The sequence below is a fragment of the Vidua chalybeata genome, chromosome 1, assembly GCF_026979565.1.
Source record: "Vidua chalybeata isolate OUT-0048 chromosome 1, bVidCha1 merged haplotype, whole genome shotgun sequence".
Taxonomy (NCBI): domain Eukaryota; kingdom Metazoa; phylum Chordata; class Aves; order Passeriformes; family Viduidae; genus Vidua; species Vidua chalybeata.
In genome coordinates, this window is record NC_071530.1 from 16,027,734 (window position 1) to 16,046,931 (window position 19,198).

Genomic DNA, 19,198 nt, shown 5'->3' on the forward strand with positions numbered 1-19,198 from the left:
TAACTTTAAGTAGCCTGAAGTAAAAGCAAACACTGCTTTTGTTTTAGTGTATCTTTGATATTTCACATACATCTTAGAGGACTGCATGTGATTGCATGGCTTTTACATATGTAATGCATCACAATAAACATTTCCAGGAGGATCCATAATTGCTAGCCTGAGGTTTTTAGCTCAGATCTAAAGTATAACTGATCATTCGTTGGAGAGAGATGGTAATTTCTGATGGTAAGTAGTATAAATTCATAACTGTGTATTGGGAAGAAAACCAGAAATAATTAGTGTGTTGAAGTGTTTTTATGAAATTGTACAATGTGCATAAAGATTAGTAAAACAATAGTAATTTATCACGAAGCAGGCATGATCTTCCTGCGTGTTTGTTTTGTTGAAGCCCTAAGTTTAAATTTACACTTCCAAATTTGAAGATTACCATATGCTCTTTGCTTTCAGCTTTTGACATGGTACCTTGTAGCATTGCCTGGAAATTGTTTTTTGTTCTTAAAAGTTTCCTCCATTCAGAAAAAGAAAAATCCTGGAACAGCATAATGGAAGTGTCATGCTCTTTAAAAAGAGTTGTATTATCCTTGAGAACATAGAGTTTCTGGTCATTCGTGTACTCAGTCAAATACTGGCCATGAATTACTAAGTAGCAAGGAAACTGGCATCAGAGAAATGTCACCATTTGCTGTCCTTTAATAAGAAGGGTTGTTAAATAGTCATGTATTGAGAGGAAACTACTTGAAAACAGAAGCAACAAAGCAGTAGATAGCATTATACATATGGCTGTTGCTGTTATTTGTGGTACAAATTTTTTTGTAGTGAAAAAGACTACAAAAGCTAAAGCATTACTTAACAATTTTTCACCAGTGTACAGGGTATTACAAATAATGAAGACTTTTTGAAATAGAAAAGAACTTCAGGAGTTCTGTGTCTAGAAAAAACTGTGAATTTTGTGTTATCACTGAGATTTTTTTTGAGCCATAGGAGAATGAGCTTTTTCATTTTCTTTGCCTTTCAAGATTCTTATTTCCTGAAAGGAAAAATCATAAATTATTTTCTTTTTAAGGTGGAACCTTTTGTCAATCTTTGTTAGGCTTTTCTTTGAAAAATATATTTTTCAAGCTATGCATGAACTGGAGAAGCAATAGAGAAGGAAAAGAAGCAAGAAAAACATGCAGCAGGTGGTTGATAAGCACCTACCTAAACCAAATTGCTTCAGTAGTACGTTTCTCAATCTCAGTTATGAATTCCATAATAAATTAAAAATTCCTAAGATAATTTGAGGCTCACATGAAAGGAATCCAGTAACCAAGTAAGCTTTCAGAGCTCCTGTAAAGGGAATGGTTGGGCAGTAGTTTCATGTTATACATCTTGTGCTTGAACAGAAGTCTTGGAAAGTGCTTATTTTGTTTATTTGTTTCATAGGACTGCCTACTCTATCAAAGAAACTTTTTACTTATTGCAAGTATAATAATTTAGTTACTTTTAGAGCCTAAGGTTTTCTCCTGTTCGTAGTTCTTTAATTTCAAGCTAGCATGCAAAGCACGTGGTGTTTTTGTATGTATGAAGACACAGTTCTCCACCCACAATTTACTAGTTGCATACATTACATATACAGAAACATATTCTTTATGGAGTTGTTTCATCAGTTTGAAATGAAGTAAAACTGTGTACAAGAATTACATTCAATCTACTTGCATCACAGTAGTAGATTCAGGGTTTGAATAATATCCTCTGCTTTCCCTTCCCTAAATTTTTCAGATGCCAAATAATAATATACTGACCATTAATGTTTCCAGGCTTTGCTGTCTGTGCATGATACTGTTGCTCAGAAGAACTATGATCCTGTCTTGCCCCCCATGCCTGATGATATTGATGAAGAAGAAGATTCAGTTAAAATAATTAGGCTCGTCAAAAACCGGGAACCATTGGTAGGTAACCCTGTCTTTTGGTTTGGGGTTTTGTGTTTGCATGCAAGGTGGGAGTGCTCAGATTATGAACGTGAATGGGTGATATTGACTTGAAATGTGGATAGACAGACATTACAGGTGATTATTCATAACATTAAGTAATACACTTGTGACTTCCATTCAGAGTCATTATTAGTAAAGCATATGAAATGAATAATCATCATCAATGAATGATCATCATGGTGTTTAAGCATTATATATGTGGGCCAGTCTGAGCATTTAGATCAAATACATGTTTGTCTTTTATCTTGAATTCAAATCATGCACTTACTTTAAAATGTGAGACAGAGAATGAATCCCCAAAGAAATCTTGACCTGTGTTGTGAACTGTGCCTGTTAGCATTCCTGTAAAAAAACATGACCTTCCAATACACTGAAAAGAAAGCATGAAAACATATTTTAAAATACTTGAATTGAAATCTGGGCAAATTTAAAATGTCTGTTGTTGTACTTTGCATTATGAATACTAGAAAGTTAATATCTTCATGGGGATATCTGGAAAAATGAAAGGAGTAAACCTAGGTTGTATTACAAGAATATTAAAGTGCTTTACTGATTTGGTTCTTTTTATTTGCTGTAGAGTGGGAGTCATCTTGTATAAAATTTAACTATGTTCTTTTTATCCTGCAAACCATAAGAGGTTTGTTTTATGTTATACTGAATATTTGTTTTAATGGACAGCAATCCTGGAGAAATACCTGCAAACTTACTTTGAGAAGGTCATCATTCTGTACTTGGGACGATAGTGGGAGAGTGCTGCTTCTGTTAGACAAACAGGGGTAGTTTGTCCCACAGTAGATATCTTACTGTCACTCTAATTCTTAATGGATTTCTGGCATACATAAACAAGAAATCAGTTTTCTTATTGACTGACTGTAGGTGCCTATGAGCATAATTACAAGTTTGACATATGGAAAGTTCTTACTTTGTTTTAACATGCTAAATATTTTTCCTCAAATATTTGAGTAACAGCTTTAAGTTTTTTGTAGTTTTTTTATTAAAGACATTATTTGAGAAAGAAAACAAGCTTGCTTTAGGATTTAGTATCAGAAAGATTATTCTTTCTGAAAAGTATGTGGAAATCTGAATATACAGTATGAAGTGAAGTCTAATTGAGGAGCCTATTTTTAGTGTTAATTATAACACTAAAAACACTAATTTTTTTGATTTGTCAGAAAAAGCTTAATAAAATCTTAACTTACATAGTTTCATATTACAAACATGATTTGTTACTAAGACTTAGGAGTTCAATAGTATCTCAAAATGGATTGGATAATCATAACTTACAAAACATAACTCAGATATTTTCTGAAAACTTCTATGAAATTTATACATTGTATATTGGCCTTTTAGATTTTAAGCTCTCCTAAAGAAACCACTTGCTTAAGCCAAAGGTTATCCTTGGACTGTTCCTCAAATTCCACTCTTGCCTCCTCGTTCCGGTGGGACACTGAGCTCTTCCAGATACCTGTGTGTCTGTTTAAGCCCAGCCTGCAGCTCAGCCCCACACAGCCACTCACTCATTTTCCCCAGTGGGATGGAGGAGAGAATTGGAAGGATGAACATGAGAAAACTCGTGGGGTGAGACAGACAGTTCAAGAGGTAAAGCAAAAGCTGCATGTGCAAGCAAAGTGAAATAAGGAATTCATTCACCACTTCCTCTGGGCAGGCAGGTGTTCAGCCATCCCCAGGACAGCAGGGCTCCATCACTTGTAATTGTTTCTTGGAGAGACTAAAACCATCACTCCACACATCCCTCACTCCTTTTTTCTTCCCCTGGTTTTCTTGCTAAGCATGACAGCACATGGTGTAGGATATCCTCTGTTCAGGTGGGGTTGGCTGTCCCAGTTGTGTCCTCTCCCAGATCCTTGTGCATCCCCAGCCACCTCACTCGTGGGGTGACAAACAGAAAAGCCTTGACAGTGTGAAAACACTGCTGAGCAATAGTTAAAATTATCCATGTGTTATTGTGTTATCAACACTGTTTTCATCACATAAAACAAAGCACCATAGGAGCTACCATGAAGGAAATTACCCCTATCCCAGCCAAAACCTATACACTCTCTTAAATCCACACTTGCAGATTTCAGTTAACAACACTGTTGGTGTTAACAGTTCTTGTGTTACAGAGGTAACAGAGAAAGGGTTTTAGATTTTTACTAGGCATGACAACAGTAATGGAAAATATAAAACATGTGAACAAACTAATTTCTTTAGTTTAAGACAGTTTTGTTTATTTGCCAGTGTGAAAACAGCCTTACAATAGAATCTGTTGTGGACCTTTTATTAGGAAGAGGCAAAGGGTGAGAGCTAATTGAAGTGTACAAGTACTTGAAGGTGGGGAGCTCACAAGGACAATAAAGTCAAATTCCTCAGCAGTGAAAGATGCTAAAACACAGAGTAGTGGTCACCCTGGGAGGTTTAGACTGAGAATTAACAGTAGTCCATTAGCTGGGAAGTCCAGCACTGGAGCAGACTAACTGGATATGTGAAATCTCCAATATTTCTAAGGTCTTACTTTATCTGTGTAGGAAAACTGTATTTGTGATCTTGCCAGATCCTGAGCCTATCTTGATGTTTTATTTTTGTTAGAGAAGAATTTTTGTTTATGGTAAGTCCTGTTACTTGTTCTCCAAGAAGAATTGAAAGAAGAGAGTACAGTGTCCTCCTCCTCTTCAATAATGCACTGTCAATCCATTTTAACATCATTCATGTTCACATCAAACATTAATTTCTTTGTCTCAGATTTATAGTGACTTGTTATGACACCATCACTACAATACATAACAAACTTATTATTTTTGTCTTTGTCATCTCTAGATTTTTTTCCCCTTAGGTAGGGGTGAGAAGAAACATGGATAGTAATTCAGATAAGGTCTTACTGAAATACAGCTTGGCAGAATAACTGAAGACAGGCTTATACTACGTATATTAGATCTTGTGTGTTTATGCTTCCCAAAGTTATTTTACTAAAGGAAGATACACCATGATCTATGATTACTAAACTAATTATAATTTCATTTACTATTTATTTCCATGTGTTTTTAATGGCTTTTCCTTCAGAACTTGCTCTGAAGTCTTGGATATTCTTAGCAGAGATAAAAGAGTCTGCTTGTTCTGTTAATCGATTCATTCTCCAGTCAAAAAGTCTGACTTCCAAGTGCAACATTATATCAGGATTCTACTTTTAGAAGCAACTGAGCTTGAGATTGGAGGTACTATACAGTATTTTTACTGGGATAGAGATTGTCTCATTTCTTGACTTGAAGGTACTGAGCTCTTTGAACTTTTCTTCCACTCCAGACACAGGCTCATATTCTATATGTACCCAAGCAGTAGAGATTGTTTTCCTGCAAAGCCACAAGCTTTATGTCAGTTGCAAACCCTGGACATTCTGAATTGCATTTCCTTTGGATGACTTTCAGCAGTACTCAATGTGAAGCAATTAGGCACTCTCTTAACTTCTTTGGAATATACCTAGTGACCATTTTTATGTAAAAGTGCACCACATTTCCTCTCGTTCTCCTGTTCGTGCTTTTCTCTGAGTTAAGCACCTCACCAAAGTTCTTAGCCGGGGTTAATCATATATTGATGAAGCCTGAGTTCCCAGGAGTAATCACTTCAAGAGAGAGAAACACATGGTTTGTAGGAGGGCCTTCTGTTTGCCAGATTTCGTCAATTCAGAAGTCAGTGCTGAACTTTCCCCCAATTTTTTGAGAGAGGTGTTTTAAACTTTTTGTTAATCCTTCCACAGTATTGGGTTTGGGTTTTTTTTTTAATGCTCTGTTAGCAGTGTCCAGCAGTGTCTCGCTCAAGCGAGGTGAAATTGTGTTAGGATGTTTTGTTTTAGCAAAGAAATTTGGAACACCTCTGTACCTTACATAAAGAGAAGTAGAAGCATCTCTTTTCAGAGGCAATCCAAAATTCACCTATCTCTGACAGGGCTTTTTATCAGAGAGCTTGGAGAGTTTTTACTTATGCCTACCTCTCCAAAGCTTTTTCAGCCACAGCCCTGTTCCTAGTTAGCATTCCTGATATCCACACTACCAGGGTTCAGCACCCAGCCTCCTACTACTTCCAGCTTCCAAAAGTAATACTCCAGGTTTGTTACAGCTGGTACTCTGAATTGGATGCTTCTTCACATTAAGATGGTTGCTTCTTTGTCTCAAAAATTCATTTCACATGGATCTGACCATTTGAAGACTAATCTTTATGCCATGCCATGTCTATAGTAAAGAGAAAAATAGGCAGCTCCAGACAATGATGCATGCCATCTGTTTAAGATTCTTGACTTAATGAAAGGAAAATTCAGTCTCCAGAGCTACAGAAGTAGCCCGGACACCTAAATTGAACTATGTACCTGATTTCCATAGCTGAACTTGGTTGAAATGAATTTTGGTGATTAAAGGAGTCATTTATGCATTCAGTCCCTGCAGATGCAACAGCTTGCATTTACCTCACACTCCTAGTCCCTGTAGCTCAGTTCACAGTAGTGGATGAACCAAGCTGTTTTTTTTGGTGGGATTTAGGTGGGATTTGGATGTAGGGTTAGCTTTAGTCTACATAGTCTGCATATAAGTGGACATCAACTTTTAAATAACTCCTCACTGTAAGGTAGGTAACTGATACTTGTGTTTGCACTTTCAATAGAGAATGAATTAAAATAAGGCTTATTGGAATATTTATTTGCATTTATCATCTGCATGTGCTTTTGTTTAATAGAGAGGTATGCAACAATATTACTGATGTTTCAAATTCTCTTATTAGTAATTTATTTTACGGGCTAGTTTTTCTTTCTTTAAAAAAACAAAGACTTAAAATGTTTATATTCTGGAACCAGCAGATAAATGGATGAACTAATAAAGTTCACATCTGTGAAACCCTGAGCAGTGCTTACCCATGAGTGATACTACATTAAAAATGCGGGGGGGGGAGGAAGCAACTAAAAAACAGTGGAAGAGCCTTGCTGAAGGAGCTTGTATTATTTTTAGTGCTTTTGTATGGTATACCTTTAAGCATTTTCTCAGTCTGATCACCATATGGCTCCCAAACTCCTTATTTTTCCCTTTAGAAATATTTTAAACTGAGCTATGCTATTACATCTGTATATGTCTCATTTAGGGTAACTTACACTTTTGGCTCTCAACACTGAAAATATTTTCCAGCTCTCAAGGTCCAGTCTAACCTTCTTCCATTTTTAAAGCTCTAAATGAGGAGCTGCACTGCACATGTAACTGAAAGTACTGGAGCTGAACATCTTATAAGGAGAATTTCTTGCCAGATTATATATACCTCATAGTTTAAGCAGGGCTGGCAGCGGTACAAGAGAAGCTGCTTTTGCAGAAAATCAGCTCTTCAGGTTTTCGAAAAGAAATCCACTTGTGTTTGATGATTTAAGAGTTCTAAATTGGGAGGAAGGTGGAATTTATAGAACCCCCTTGTAAAATTATGTACTGAAGGTACAAATATGTAAACTCAAGTAGTGTTTTTCATGGACCTGCCCATGCACTTTGGGTTTGCCACAGAGGAGATACTGACAGTGAGCAAACTTGGGTTAAATAATTTTCCTGGCATTTTGAACTTGGTTTTGTCCTTTGCATGAAAATTCCAATTTACCTGTTATCTTTGTGGGGCCATCTTTCAGATCAGTTAATCTGTGCTAGGAAAATTCATTTTGTGCCAGTAGTGATAATCACATAGAGCATGAAGTGACTGTTCCACTTGGACAAGAGCCTTATTGTTACTTCCAGATGCTGTCTGGGTCAGTAGTGTGGTCTTTGAGTGCACACAGGCTTTTTTCTCTAAAGAGCCCAGTGAAGTGAAGTACCACTTTCCACACATCAGCATGTGGCTGGGGTAGTGGGTGATCACAGGGAAGGTCTGCTAGTCCTTGGTTGCCTTTTGAATTTGGTGGCATTTCATGGTGTTTACTTCCAGGTAAAAGACATACAGCCTTTCTGATGAAGGCTTTTCTCTTGATTAATTAGGAGAGCCTGTTTTGTATGGACGGTGTAGTGGAAATGTCCCGTATTTATATTTGCCTCTATAGCATCCTAGTGCTGCTCTTTTTTTTTTTTTGATGGATATATTCAGAAAAAAAAAAACCAACAAAATCATTTTTACTTTAAAATAGGTAAAACATTCCAGGTATTATTATAAACTTCAAATTAGTACTTGTTGTTCTGTCTCCCAGAACAGGGCCAGCATTTCCTCCCTGGCTCCCCCAGTTCTGCCTGAAAGGACTGGTGCTGCAGCTGAGGCAGCGGCTCTGCACCTCCGTGTCCCTTCTCACTTGGCACTACTGCTGCCTGCTGCTTCCCCATCATCTTGTGCCTCTTTGCAGTGCACCCTTGCAGTTGTTAAAAAGGCATTTTTCTCATCTAGACAGCTGTTCATTGGAAATTTAATTACACTATGTCATTTCACCTCAGTGCCCTGTGCTGTCTATGTGTAATGTATGAAAACAGCCATGATTAACTCAGGAAATGTTCCCTTCCTCTGCATTTCTGTCCTGTGAGTGTTCGAGGTGAGCTCCAACATTCAGGGGCACTTCTCAAATGTGTGTTTGTTTATTGATAACACTGTAAAGGAAAAGGGTGCACAGTGAGTTCTGAGCATAGAGTGCAACAATTATGAACAATGATATATATACCTTCTGTACCTGTACTATGTAGTATGGCCTATTTTAATGTAGGAACAACAATTTATCCATTTACAGCAGTAGTTTAGTTCAATTTTAGTAGCAGTCTCAAGTAGGGTATGTTGCAGTTGCCATTAAATTGAAAAGCAAACTTTTTCCATCATTGTCCTTTTTTCTTTAAACCTGTGTACTCACAGAATGCATGAGTTACTTCTGATTGAAAAAGAAGACGCATTTTAAGAGGACAGGAATAGAGTAACACATTTTGTATATTCTTTTCATAAGCAAGTATAATTTCTGGCTTAATCACATATTAATACGTCAGCTTTTTGCAGTTTTATGTAGCAAATGTTTTTTTACTGTAGTATATTAAAATTACGCTGAGATAAACCAAATAACTTTCTTTTTTTTTCTTTTTTTTTTTTTTTTTTTTTTTTTTTACCCAAGGGAGCTACTATTAAAAGAGATGAACATACTGGTGCAATTGTGGTGGCCAGGATAATGCGTGGAGGAGCTGCAGATAGAAGTGGTAAGGTGTTGCTGTTTGGCATTAGCCATTCAAGAACTCAGAATAAGATGAGATAAAATGGCATATTTTATAGAAATTAAATACTTCGCTATCACAAACAGAAGTATTTGGGCTCTGAACAGTCTTCCAAAGTGATACTTCAATACTGCTGAAAGTATGCTGATTTTTTTCCCCAATTCAGTTGCAGCAAGGTATCTTTGAGTAAGTGCATACAGAGGGATTTTTATATATATCATGGCTTGTTTCCAATTGATGACATCTGTTTATAAATCATAGAATATGTGGAGTTGGAAGGGACCCATCAAGATCATCAGGTCCTACTCCTGTCCCTGTGTTAGACACCCCAAGAATCATTCCATGATGGCATATGCCAACCGGCTGATGGAGGAACTTGGGGTGCTGACATTATTTTATATTAGGACATCCATTTGGAGTTTCCACTGGTAGTTCTCAAAATTACAGCGCATCCTTGCTTAGTTTGGGATGCTCAGTGTCTGCAAAAACTTAAGCAAGGAGTCCTGAATCATACATTAAGGTGTCTCTTTTCAGTGAAGAAAATCTAGGACAGCTGTGTTTCACCCTTAGATACAGTAATGGAGTGAATCTAGTTATAGATAGATAGATAGATAGATAGATAGATAGATAGATAGATTAGCAAACATTTGTGCCACAAATCAGCATTCCCTGCCTTAGTGCTCTTTGCACTACTTGTACCTGTGTAGCAGTAAGCAAGTAGTAGAATAGAAAAAAAGCAGAAAAATAATTGACATAGATATTTTTCAAACATCTGCATGGAAGTCTGGAAAAGTTGTAGAGAAGGTGGTACTCATTTTTAGGAGGAAGACAGGGTTACCAACCACCTTATTGAATTTGTCTGAGATGACAGTAGCTGTTAGTTTACCATATATTCCTGTTTTTATATTCGAGCTTAAAGTGTATGAAAATTGGAGCTTAACATACATGAACAAGGGAGAAACAAGCTGAATGTTAATGGCAGTTTTTGTGTCATACATAGCTACAGTTTCACAGCTTCTCTTTCTTCTGTAGGGCTTATTCATGTTGGTGATGAACTGAGGGAAGTCAATGGGATTCCCGTAGATGATAAAAAGCCTGAAGAAATAATACATATTTTGGTAAATACCAAACATTTTAAAATTAATTTAGGAGAGTTAAGAAAAAGTAATGAGACCTATGATTTCTACTGTATTTCTTAGAAAAAAATATATTCTACTATAATGGCTTTTCTTCCAGTGCCATCATTTAAAAACCTGTCATTTCTCATTGAGAGATTTTCCATGCATTACATATACATGCAATTAGAGCTTACTTGTAAAGAGTTAAAGACAGTAATATTGCCATAAATATGTTGCAGAGTGTTGCAGTTCGTAATCTACAGTTTTTAAGGCCCACCCTGATCTGTTGAATTCGAACTATTTTAAATGTATTAGTTAATAACTCATTAATAACTCATTGTCATTCCATGTGACAATTAATTAAAATAGGTACTAGATAGGTACTAGATAGACTGTATAACTGGTATATGAAGATTTTATATGACATTGATTTACAGTACATAGCCATATATATTTATTTCTACGCTCTTCTAAACTGCACAGTCCGTAAAGCCAGCCTGATTTCTCATTATAGAAACACTATTGCAAATTAAGTAATTTAGACTTTTTCAGAAATATTTAATATTTTTACATCAAAGAAATTGATGAGGATCATTATAGCTCTGTTATTTATGCTTTAGGGTTTTCTATATACATGAATACCTTGCTGTCCTCCTGAATTGAGCAGCTGTCTTACAGTTTTGGTTCAGGAACCAAGATCATTCAAGTGCTAGCCTGCTGGCATTCATTCTTGCTTTATGGTTTCATGTTCCCTACAGAACCATAGTTTCCTTCAAAAATTAATATTTTAAAATGTCTAGAAACAAAATACCACTAGAAAAGGTGTGAACAATTTCCCCATTTACCTTTTTGAGGTACCATATAAACATCAAAAGCTAGTTAGAGCTTGTTTCAAAAGTAACAAAATTATTGATTCCAGTCCTACAGTGGGTGAAATAAGACCTTGGCTGCTGCCTGTCAAGCAGCGAGCCTTGGATCGCAGACATGTGGCGGAAGAATGTCTCGCTTGGTAGTGGACAGGCCTGTTTCCATTTTGCTTAAATCGTTGGCTGGCTGTTGCAATCTGCTCGTTTTATGAAACTTGTCGGCTGCATGCAATAGTAGCAGAGCCTCCAACTGATTAGCACTTCCTTCAATAGCAAAATGTCACTGAGGCAGTGGGAATATACTGTGGTTAATAAGTAAAATGCAGCCAGACACACTTTAAGTGGGATATAGGGAAAGATGAATGGATGAGGTGGTTGCTGATGGCTAACTTGCTTTAAGATTTATAGCGAAGGGCTTTTTTTCCATTTAGTACACGTCGTCTATTCAAATATGTTTTGCTTTTCTAGTTTCTTAAAGTTGCCAAGTGAATAAATCCCACCCCTAATACCTCTGTATGATAAATATGGCACAAGTCTGTTTGAATTTTTCTATAATTTTTTTTTGAAAAATGAAATGTTAGTTTGATTTTTCCAGGGATGTCCAAACTGTGCCAGGAGTCCAGCAGTTGCTTCTAATATGCATACATTTAAGCTGTAGCATTTTCTCCTGCCTTCATTACAGAAATGGAACCTCTGAACCATGCAGGTCACAGTTTTTAGCAGTCCATCTGCCCCACCAGAGAAGCAAATAAATCCAAACATTTTAAGTGGGTATTTTAATTTTTGTAATACAAAGTTTGGTTAAGTGAAGCTGTTAAACTCCAGAGATCATGCTTGGGAGAGGATAGACTCATTATATCCTTTTAAATTCATTTGAATTTCTTAATCTTCTAAGATTTCTTTGAAATGTATGGCTTAATTCTGAGTGTATTTTCCTTTCAAATGTTCACCAGGCTCAGTCTCAAGGAGCCATTACATTTAAAATTATACCCAGTGTGAAGGAAGAAATGCCAATGAAGGAAGGCAAGGTAAGCAAGACTATTTCAGAAGCCATGGCAGTAACTGTTGTGCTGAGGATATGTATTTTTTGCTTGGATGACAGAACCAAGAATGTGATTTATACCTGTAGACTCAACTTTTGTAACGTGACAGTATTGTACATGTATTGAAGTGTACACTGTACATGACAGCACACTGTACACTTCAGTACACTGAAGTTGCTGAATTTATGAGTGGGTGTAACATGGTTCTTGAGCCTGAACTCTCAGCTGTGTAGTTGACAGGTAATCTTCCACCTTTTGCAAGGACCTGGCTTGGTTCCAATACTCCTTCCATCATTCACAAACTAGAAGACACTTGATAGCATCTTGGTTTAACAGTATCTTCTCCTCTGTTCCTCATATGGGCACACTGTGCACCTGCCAAGTCCTGCTTGCCTTGAGTCACAGAGCCTTTGCTCCACTGAGACTGCAGTTGCAGAAGCAATGAGTTGAACATTCCCATATGAACTTCCAATGCTAGACATCCATAAGGATGTTTTGCAGAAGTAAATATTTACGTTATTTAGTTCAGTGGTTTTGAACAGTAGAAACAGAAGAGGAAGGTACCTTTGGATTGTATTTAATATTTGATTCTAAAGATCAAACTGTTTGTTCCAGATGTTTATCAGAGCCTTATTTGACTATGATCCTAATGAAGATAAAGCAATTCCTTGTAAAGAAGCTGGACTTGCTTTCAGGAAAGGAGATGTCCTTCAGATCATGAGCCAGGATGATGCAACCTGGTGGCAAGCCAAACATGAAGGTGATGCCAATCCCAGAGCAGGCTTGATCCCTTCAAAGCATTTCCAGGAGAGGTGAGCTACTGAGAAGCATAATTCCTTTATTTTTTGCAGTAAGAGAAGAGACTAATTGGTGAGTTGTTAAGTTAGCATAATTGGCATGTGTAATACTCATAGATTACATGGGTACAATAAACGTGCATTTGCAGCAGGACAGCTAACTTGGAAACATGTTGCTGACATACTCTGGATTTCCTTACTTCTCTGGCTAGAATTAATAATGACAAAACCTGATAGGATTACACTGATCCAGACTGAAAGAAGAAACATATGGAAAATAGCACATCAGTATCTGCATTCACACTGATGTACTATGCAGGAATAAGAACTGCAGCAGGTTTTGGAGACCTTACAAAAATTTTAGGCAAGATTTAATTTTTTTAGATTGTGAATAGATTGCATTGTTTTAAGTTAATTTCTTATAAAATCTTCTGTATATTTTGCAATAGTCTCATGATATTAAGTGTTTATTAATCCCAAATTTGCAGTGAAAACTGAGGAGCTTGTGTCTTTTCCCCACCACCTCCCATTTTATAGGAGATTTGCATTAAGAAGACCAGAAGTGCAGGTTCAGCCACTGAAAATTTCCAACAGAAAATCATGTAAGTCTGTTAACCTGGAATAGAAATAATACTCCACCTCTCTAACTTTTTAAAATAGCAGTTTGTTTCACCTACAGGATGCATTTCTCCCAGGCACAATGGCCTCTTGATCCCGTTGTCTGAGTAGGAAAATAAATATAAATAATGTCGTTAAAAGCTTTAAAAGAAGCTAGAAATATTTCCAGACCTCTGACTTTGTTTTTGAAGTACTGAGCGCAATTAATATTTTGATATGTAGTATTTCAAAGGTTGAAGAGTATTCTTTTGCTGTTGAAACAGTACAGAATTGGCTCATCAGTTTATGTAATTTGGACTGCATCAACACAGTGAAATTTATAGAATAAGATGGAAGGTCTGATGGTCTCCCCCTCTCTACCCCATATAGTTGATAATTTTTTGTGTTCGATGAAGCAATAGAATTTTTAAAAAGTCAGGACATTGAGTTCATTGATACACATTCACAGAATCGCTTCTTACTGCTTTTTAAACAAACTCATCCTTAATAGTCTCTGTTTTTAAATATAGTAATTGCACAATATAAGAAAAATAACCTCAAAGAAAGCACATACATTGAAACAAATATTTTTGTTCACTGGAATTTACATCAACATCTGTCTTAAATATTATTGCATATTTTACTTGACCTGTTATTTCTTTCAGTTGTACAGGCTCATAACAAAGTGAGCAATGTAAGAAACTGTCATGCTACAGCAGGATCTAAATCTTAAATACAAACATGATTGTGAGTTCAACTAGAAGTATTCAGAAAGTGGTCTAATATTTTCAACCACCTTTCATTATCTAACAATGAAAGAAAAAGTATGGATACTATGGCAGACAGTGGATGCTGGCACACTAAGTGCCAAACTAAATGCTTTTGACTTTAAAAACTCCTCACCAAGGTTTCTGTTGCAATTTTCCTAACTTCTTGCTATGGTTGTTGTGTTCTGAAGCTTGACAATAACAGTTATTTTTCTGATAATCTTCAATTTCTGTCTTTCACTCCATTTCACTGACTGTGTGCCCTAATACTATTGTTAACTCCAAAGCCCTTGACTAGTGTTGTGATTACAGTAAGAGACATTACAATTGCACTATAGCTTTTCTCTTTTACATAGATCTTAGAAACAAGAGGAGCTTCTCCAGGTTGTAGTAAATCTGTTGTTTTTCTAGGTCCTAGGTCAAGTTGCTCTGCCCCAGTTTTGGAAAAGTGTCTGATCCCAGGGTATAGCTATTTCTCTCTGCCCACTGTTCTTGAATCTGGATAATACACTCAACAAGAGCCTTCAATTAAGGTGGCACTGGTGCTTTTGAAGAGGTAAATCAGCTGCTGCAGCAACACCTCATGAATCCTTTTATAATGGACTGCATCTTTCTAGTGACCTTCAAGTGAAAGTTTTTACAAGATGCATCTCACCCTCCCAAATGGGCAGCCTGAACTTGATTGGGAATTTCCAAAATTACAACCCAAAGAAGACCCAGAGTACAATGCCTACTGTTGTCTCTGCTTTTTCCACTGACTGCCTTAACTAGCTTGAACAGGGAGAAGAGTTCCTCTCTTTCTCCCCTTGCCTTTAAAATATGACAGAGCATGAGGGTCAAGCAGTATGCTTATTACTGTTCTCTCTTGGAATTTCTTTGAACAAAGCAAGTCTCAGCTAAATACCATCTAGAAGGCAGTGGTGCCTCTTGAAGGAGGAAAGACTGCAGATGTAATGTAGGTTTGTCATTCTCTCTCTTCCTTTTTTCTTAAGACAATCTTAAGACAATCTGCTGCTGTATCTGTCAGGTTTTCTTGGGAATAGGGGAAATGCTGTTCTGAGTAGAGATTCATCCCTTTGTTCAAAGACTAAACATGTTTTTAGTGCTGGGAGGGAATTCAGATCCTTCATAGAGAAGACATTTTAAAGATCAGAATTTAGCAGTAGGAAAAAGCATTGTGTCTAGGATGTTGCTCAAATTGCTCTCAGGACAACCTTCCACTTGCTTGGATTTTCAAGAAGATTCTGCTGGGAAACTCTGCACCTTTGTGATCCTTCTAAAGTTATTCAGCTTTTTTTGTGTTACCAAGCATAGCAGTGAAGCTGTGAGATACGGGGGCTATGTCTGTAATAGTGCACAGCAATCATCTTGCCAAAACTGAGAGATGCTGGAAAGTCATGCATTGCTCAGCTGAACAAATAGCACAAACAGCATTCTAACAGCACCAGAAATGTGTAAGGAAGGTGGCATAGAGAACAGAAAAGTGGAAAGAACTGCTGGCTTAAATTTTTTTTTTTAACCCATATATGAAGGTGGGAAATTGATAATGCTTGATTTCTTCGGGTTTCTTTTAATCCTTCATCTTAATACAGGATTTTCCAGTGCTTGGAAAGGTAGTTATGTGGGGAGACGTGTTCTGTAGATCATCCTGAACTTGCGGTATATTGAGAGGCTACTTGCAGTTGCAGTGGTTCCCATCCAGTCATGTGACCTGAATTTTCTTAGCAGTTTGGAGAAAAAAGAGCAATTTGCCAGTTGATATTATTATGGCTTCCAAAAAAGATTAAAACCTCTTAACTTCAGGAGAGCTGCTGAGAGAAGTCCCTTTCCTGACAGAACTGGGAGTTGCACTAGGAAGCTTTCTTGACACACGGTATATAGCCGTGGTTGTTGGTCTGCTCTGTTCAGTCAACTCATTCCACAAATCCCATGTTTTGTAATGAGGAAAAAGCCTTGATACATACCTTTGTTTTTAGTAGGGAGAATTGAGGAAAAATACTCTGTTTTCTTGAATGCCCAAAAAAATGTCAGTCAACTTAGGTAGGATTCCAGGGTGGTAGTGTCCTTGTACTTGAAAATTAATCTAAATATCAGTTAAATCATATAATATGCAAGAAGTATCCTATAACTCCCTTTTTTTCCTTTCTCTCAAGCCAGTCCTGGAACTGGAAAGGACTGTTATATTTATCTATACAAAGAGCTCTCTGAAACAATGAAGAACTGTTTTTGCTTTGATAATTAAGTTGTTTCAAAACCTGAAAGGAGATAGATTCTATTACTTCTGGGAAGCCTTCTTTCTGTTTCCTATTTTGAATTTTTCACTCTTTTCAGCATAGCAATGCATGTAGTTGCTAATCTTTACACATATTTGTGTATCATACATTTGGAAGCAAAATAAAAGTGGGCTTTTTTGGTGATGATCATATGCATACCCATATTGAGGAAAGAGTAAAAAATACTTTCTACAAAACTTTTTCTGCAAGAATTATTTGCACTGAAATAAACAAACCCAGTCTAGTTCTGTTACTAAAAGGATCGGTTTTTAATGGAAATGACAATTCTTATTTTCACTTCAATAGCCAAGTGAACTGTTCCATTGTGTCTATGTTTAAATACACATGCCTCTCCCAGCATTTAGCCCTTTTCTTGAAAGATGAAACAGAATCATTCTCACATCGTATCCATTAAAGTGAAAAACATTTCACATGTCATGTGTACACTGGAGGAGGGGGCAGAACAGTGTACACTCCATATTGAAATCACACCTTCTCATGTGCAAATGGAGAAGATGCACATTTTGATGGTATCTGGGACTGAAGTTGAAGGAAACTGGCAATGTAGGTGGAACCTGTGCTGACAAGAGGAAGATATAGAAAAAGTAGGAATAAAAAAATAAAGAGAAAAGAGAGGAAGTGAAATTTTGTATTGAGGGTGAAGAAAAGGAGAAAGTATTGCAATAAGGGCAATGGAAGAACACATGGACAAAAGCTGCCCATAAGCCTCATTAAGCAAAACCTCACAGAGGATGGGCTTTGAAGTTCTTAGATTAATGCAATTAACAGTATTATGCAGGAGCATTGCTATAGTCACTATTTCTGCGATGGTTCAGTTGCTTGTTGATTCTGTTTAAATAAAATACTAAAATATTTACTACGTAAAAGTCTTTGAAACAGTGAATGCAAAAATTACTGACAAGAGCTCTGACCTGATTTGTTTCATTGTTGTAGAAAACCTTAGCAAGTTCAACAGTAATATTTGATGCATGAGATAAGTGGCTGTTAGTTGTTCTGACCTGCTGATAAGATTGATATATTAATTCCCAGGCTTAGGTTAGTGCAGAAGTGATGGAGGAATAACAAACCAGTGAAGTATTTTCATCATTTTTTCCATACTTAACAGCAATGACTTTTCAGCAAAAAGCAGTCTTGTACATTAAAACTGTGGGGAAATGATATTGGGGAAAAAATTGCAAGAACAAGCAGCATAGGAAAAAAAGTAGGAAAATGGAATGAAAGTAAAGGAACAGAGTTGCATGAGACTGTGTGAGTAGGACTAACCCTGCACATGCTGGGATGGTGAATGAGCCATATACCTGAGTGAGTGTGAGGGAGCTCTCTGGGATACAGAGGGAGGTTCTGCAGATAGATGTGTCTGCCTACGTGCAATTGGCTTTTGTGTGTCTGAGCTTGTGAGCCACTGCTGAATGCCACCTCCGTGGAAACTTGCTCACCTGATATTCCTCAGTAATACTTAACAGCATTCCTGGCTTTAGGTGATCATCTTAGCTTGGACAGCTTGTCAGCCGGAGCTGCCTCTGTGAGTTTCTCCTGTTGCTGCATGCTGGCTAAATTGGAGTGACATGAGACTTTGTACAGGGAACAATTATTTGTTTAATAGCTCCCACAGTCTGCTAACTTCCATACAAAGACTAGTCATGCTCTGACTGCAATAGATATTGCCAACAGGTTTGGTCATTCTTGCATGTGTAGCTTACTTTAGTTTGTAGGCAAAAGTGATAACCTAGTGTTTTTTTAAGGGAAAAGATTCTTTGAATAACAACCAAATAACTTACTATTCTGCAGTTGTTATAAACTGCAATAATCAAGCAAGAAATTATATTCCTTCAGTATAATTTTGGTTTCACAGTGGTTACTGTGTTTATTCTTATATTACGTATGTGTTGTCTCTGATGAAAATGACTGGTAACTTTATATTTTATACTAGTGTGGCCTGTAAGCTCTGTCAAGTTGTGCACTGTGTTCATATGTATATGTGTATACCCATACCCTGTGTGTACAGTTTAATATATATGTAGCATATATGACAGAGTTGTTCAGAGATGTCTTTTCCATGAAAATACATTTGTTCTATGTACTTAATGCTAAATGTAAACGCTTACTGTGATAAAGCCATCATCATATAGTTTTTCTAAGACTTAAAACCCATTTTACTTTCAATTTTGATTTATGAGATATGATTGGCATTGTATGAGCAAGAGGAAAGACTTAACTGCAGCCAAATGGTGTTCATTCAAACAAGATGTAACCCAGTTTACCCATAGTTGGGTGTCTTTTGAATTGAAGATTATGTTCTGCCAACAAAAAAATTTAAACAGGCTAAAAGAATAAATGCTTTGTACTGCTTGTATTTGAAGACCAAACATTTAGGATAAATGTATAGTAGGATTCTTTGTGCTTTTTATAATTGCTGCACAATCTTAACTCTGCCTTTCTTCTCAGTATTTTTCTGTGTTCATATTTGAAACTTGATTGCCCACCTGCAGGTAGTTACAAGTACAAACAAAAAATAAACCAGACCTATAGAGTTAAATTAGCACATTAGCATTTTTGTTCAGAAGT

At 36.7% G+C, this 19,198-nt stretch overlaps 1 protein-coding gene across 1 annotated transcript in view; it reads left to right on the forward strand.

The window, feature by feature from the left end:
- The window catches only part of MPP7 (MAGUK p55 scaffold protein 7), a 146,524-nt gene that overhangs the window by 99,416 nt on the left and 27,910 nt on the right, over positions 1-19,198 (forward strand). Inside the window, exons 7-12 of the mRNA XM_053957095.1 lie at positions 1,797-1,928; positions 9,055-9,136; positions 10,184-10,269; positions 12,089-12,163; positions 12,794-12,990; positions 13,513-13,577. Of these exons, the coding sequence (XP_053813070.1) occupies positions 1,797-1,928; positions 9,055-9,136; positions 10,184-10,269; positions 12,089-12,163; positions 12,794-12,990; positions 13,513-13,577 (637 nt within the window). The remainder of the gene's footprint in view (positions 1-1,796; positions 1,929-9,054; positions 9,137-10,183; positions 10,270-12,088; positions 12,164-12,793; positions 12,991-13,512; positions 13,578-19,198) is intronic.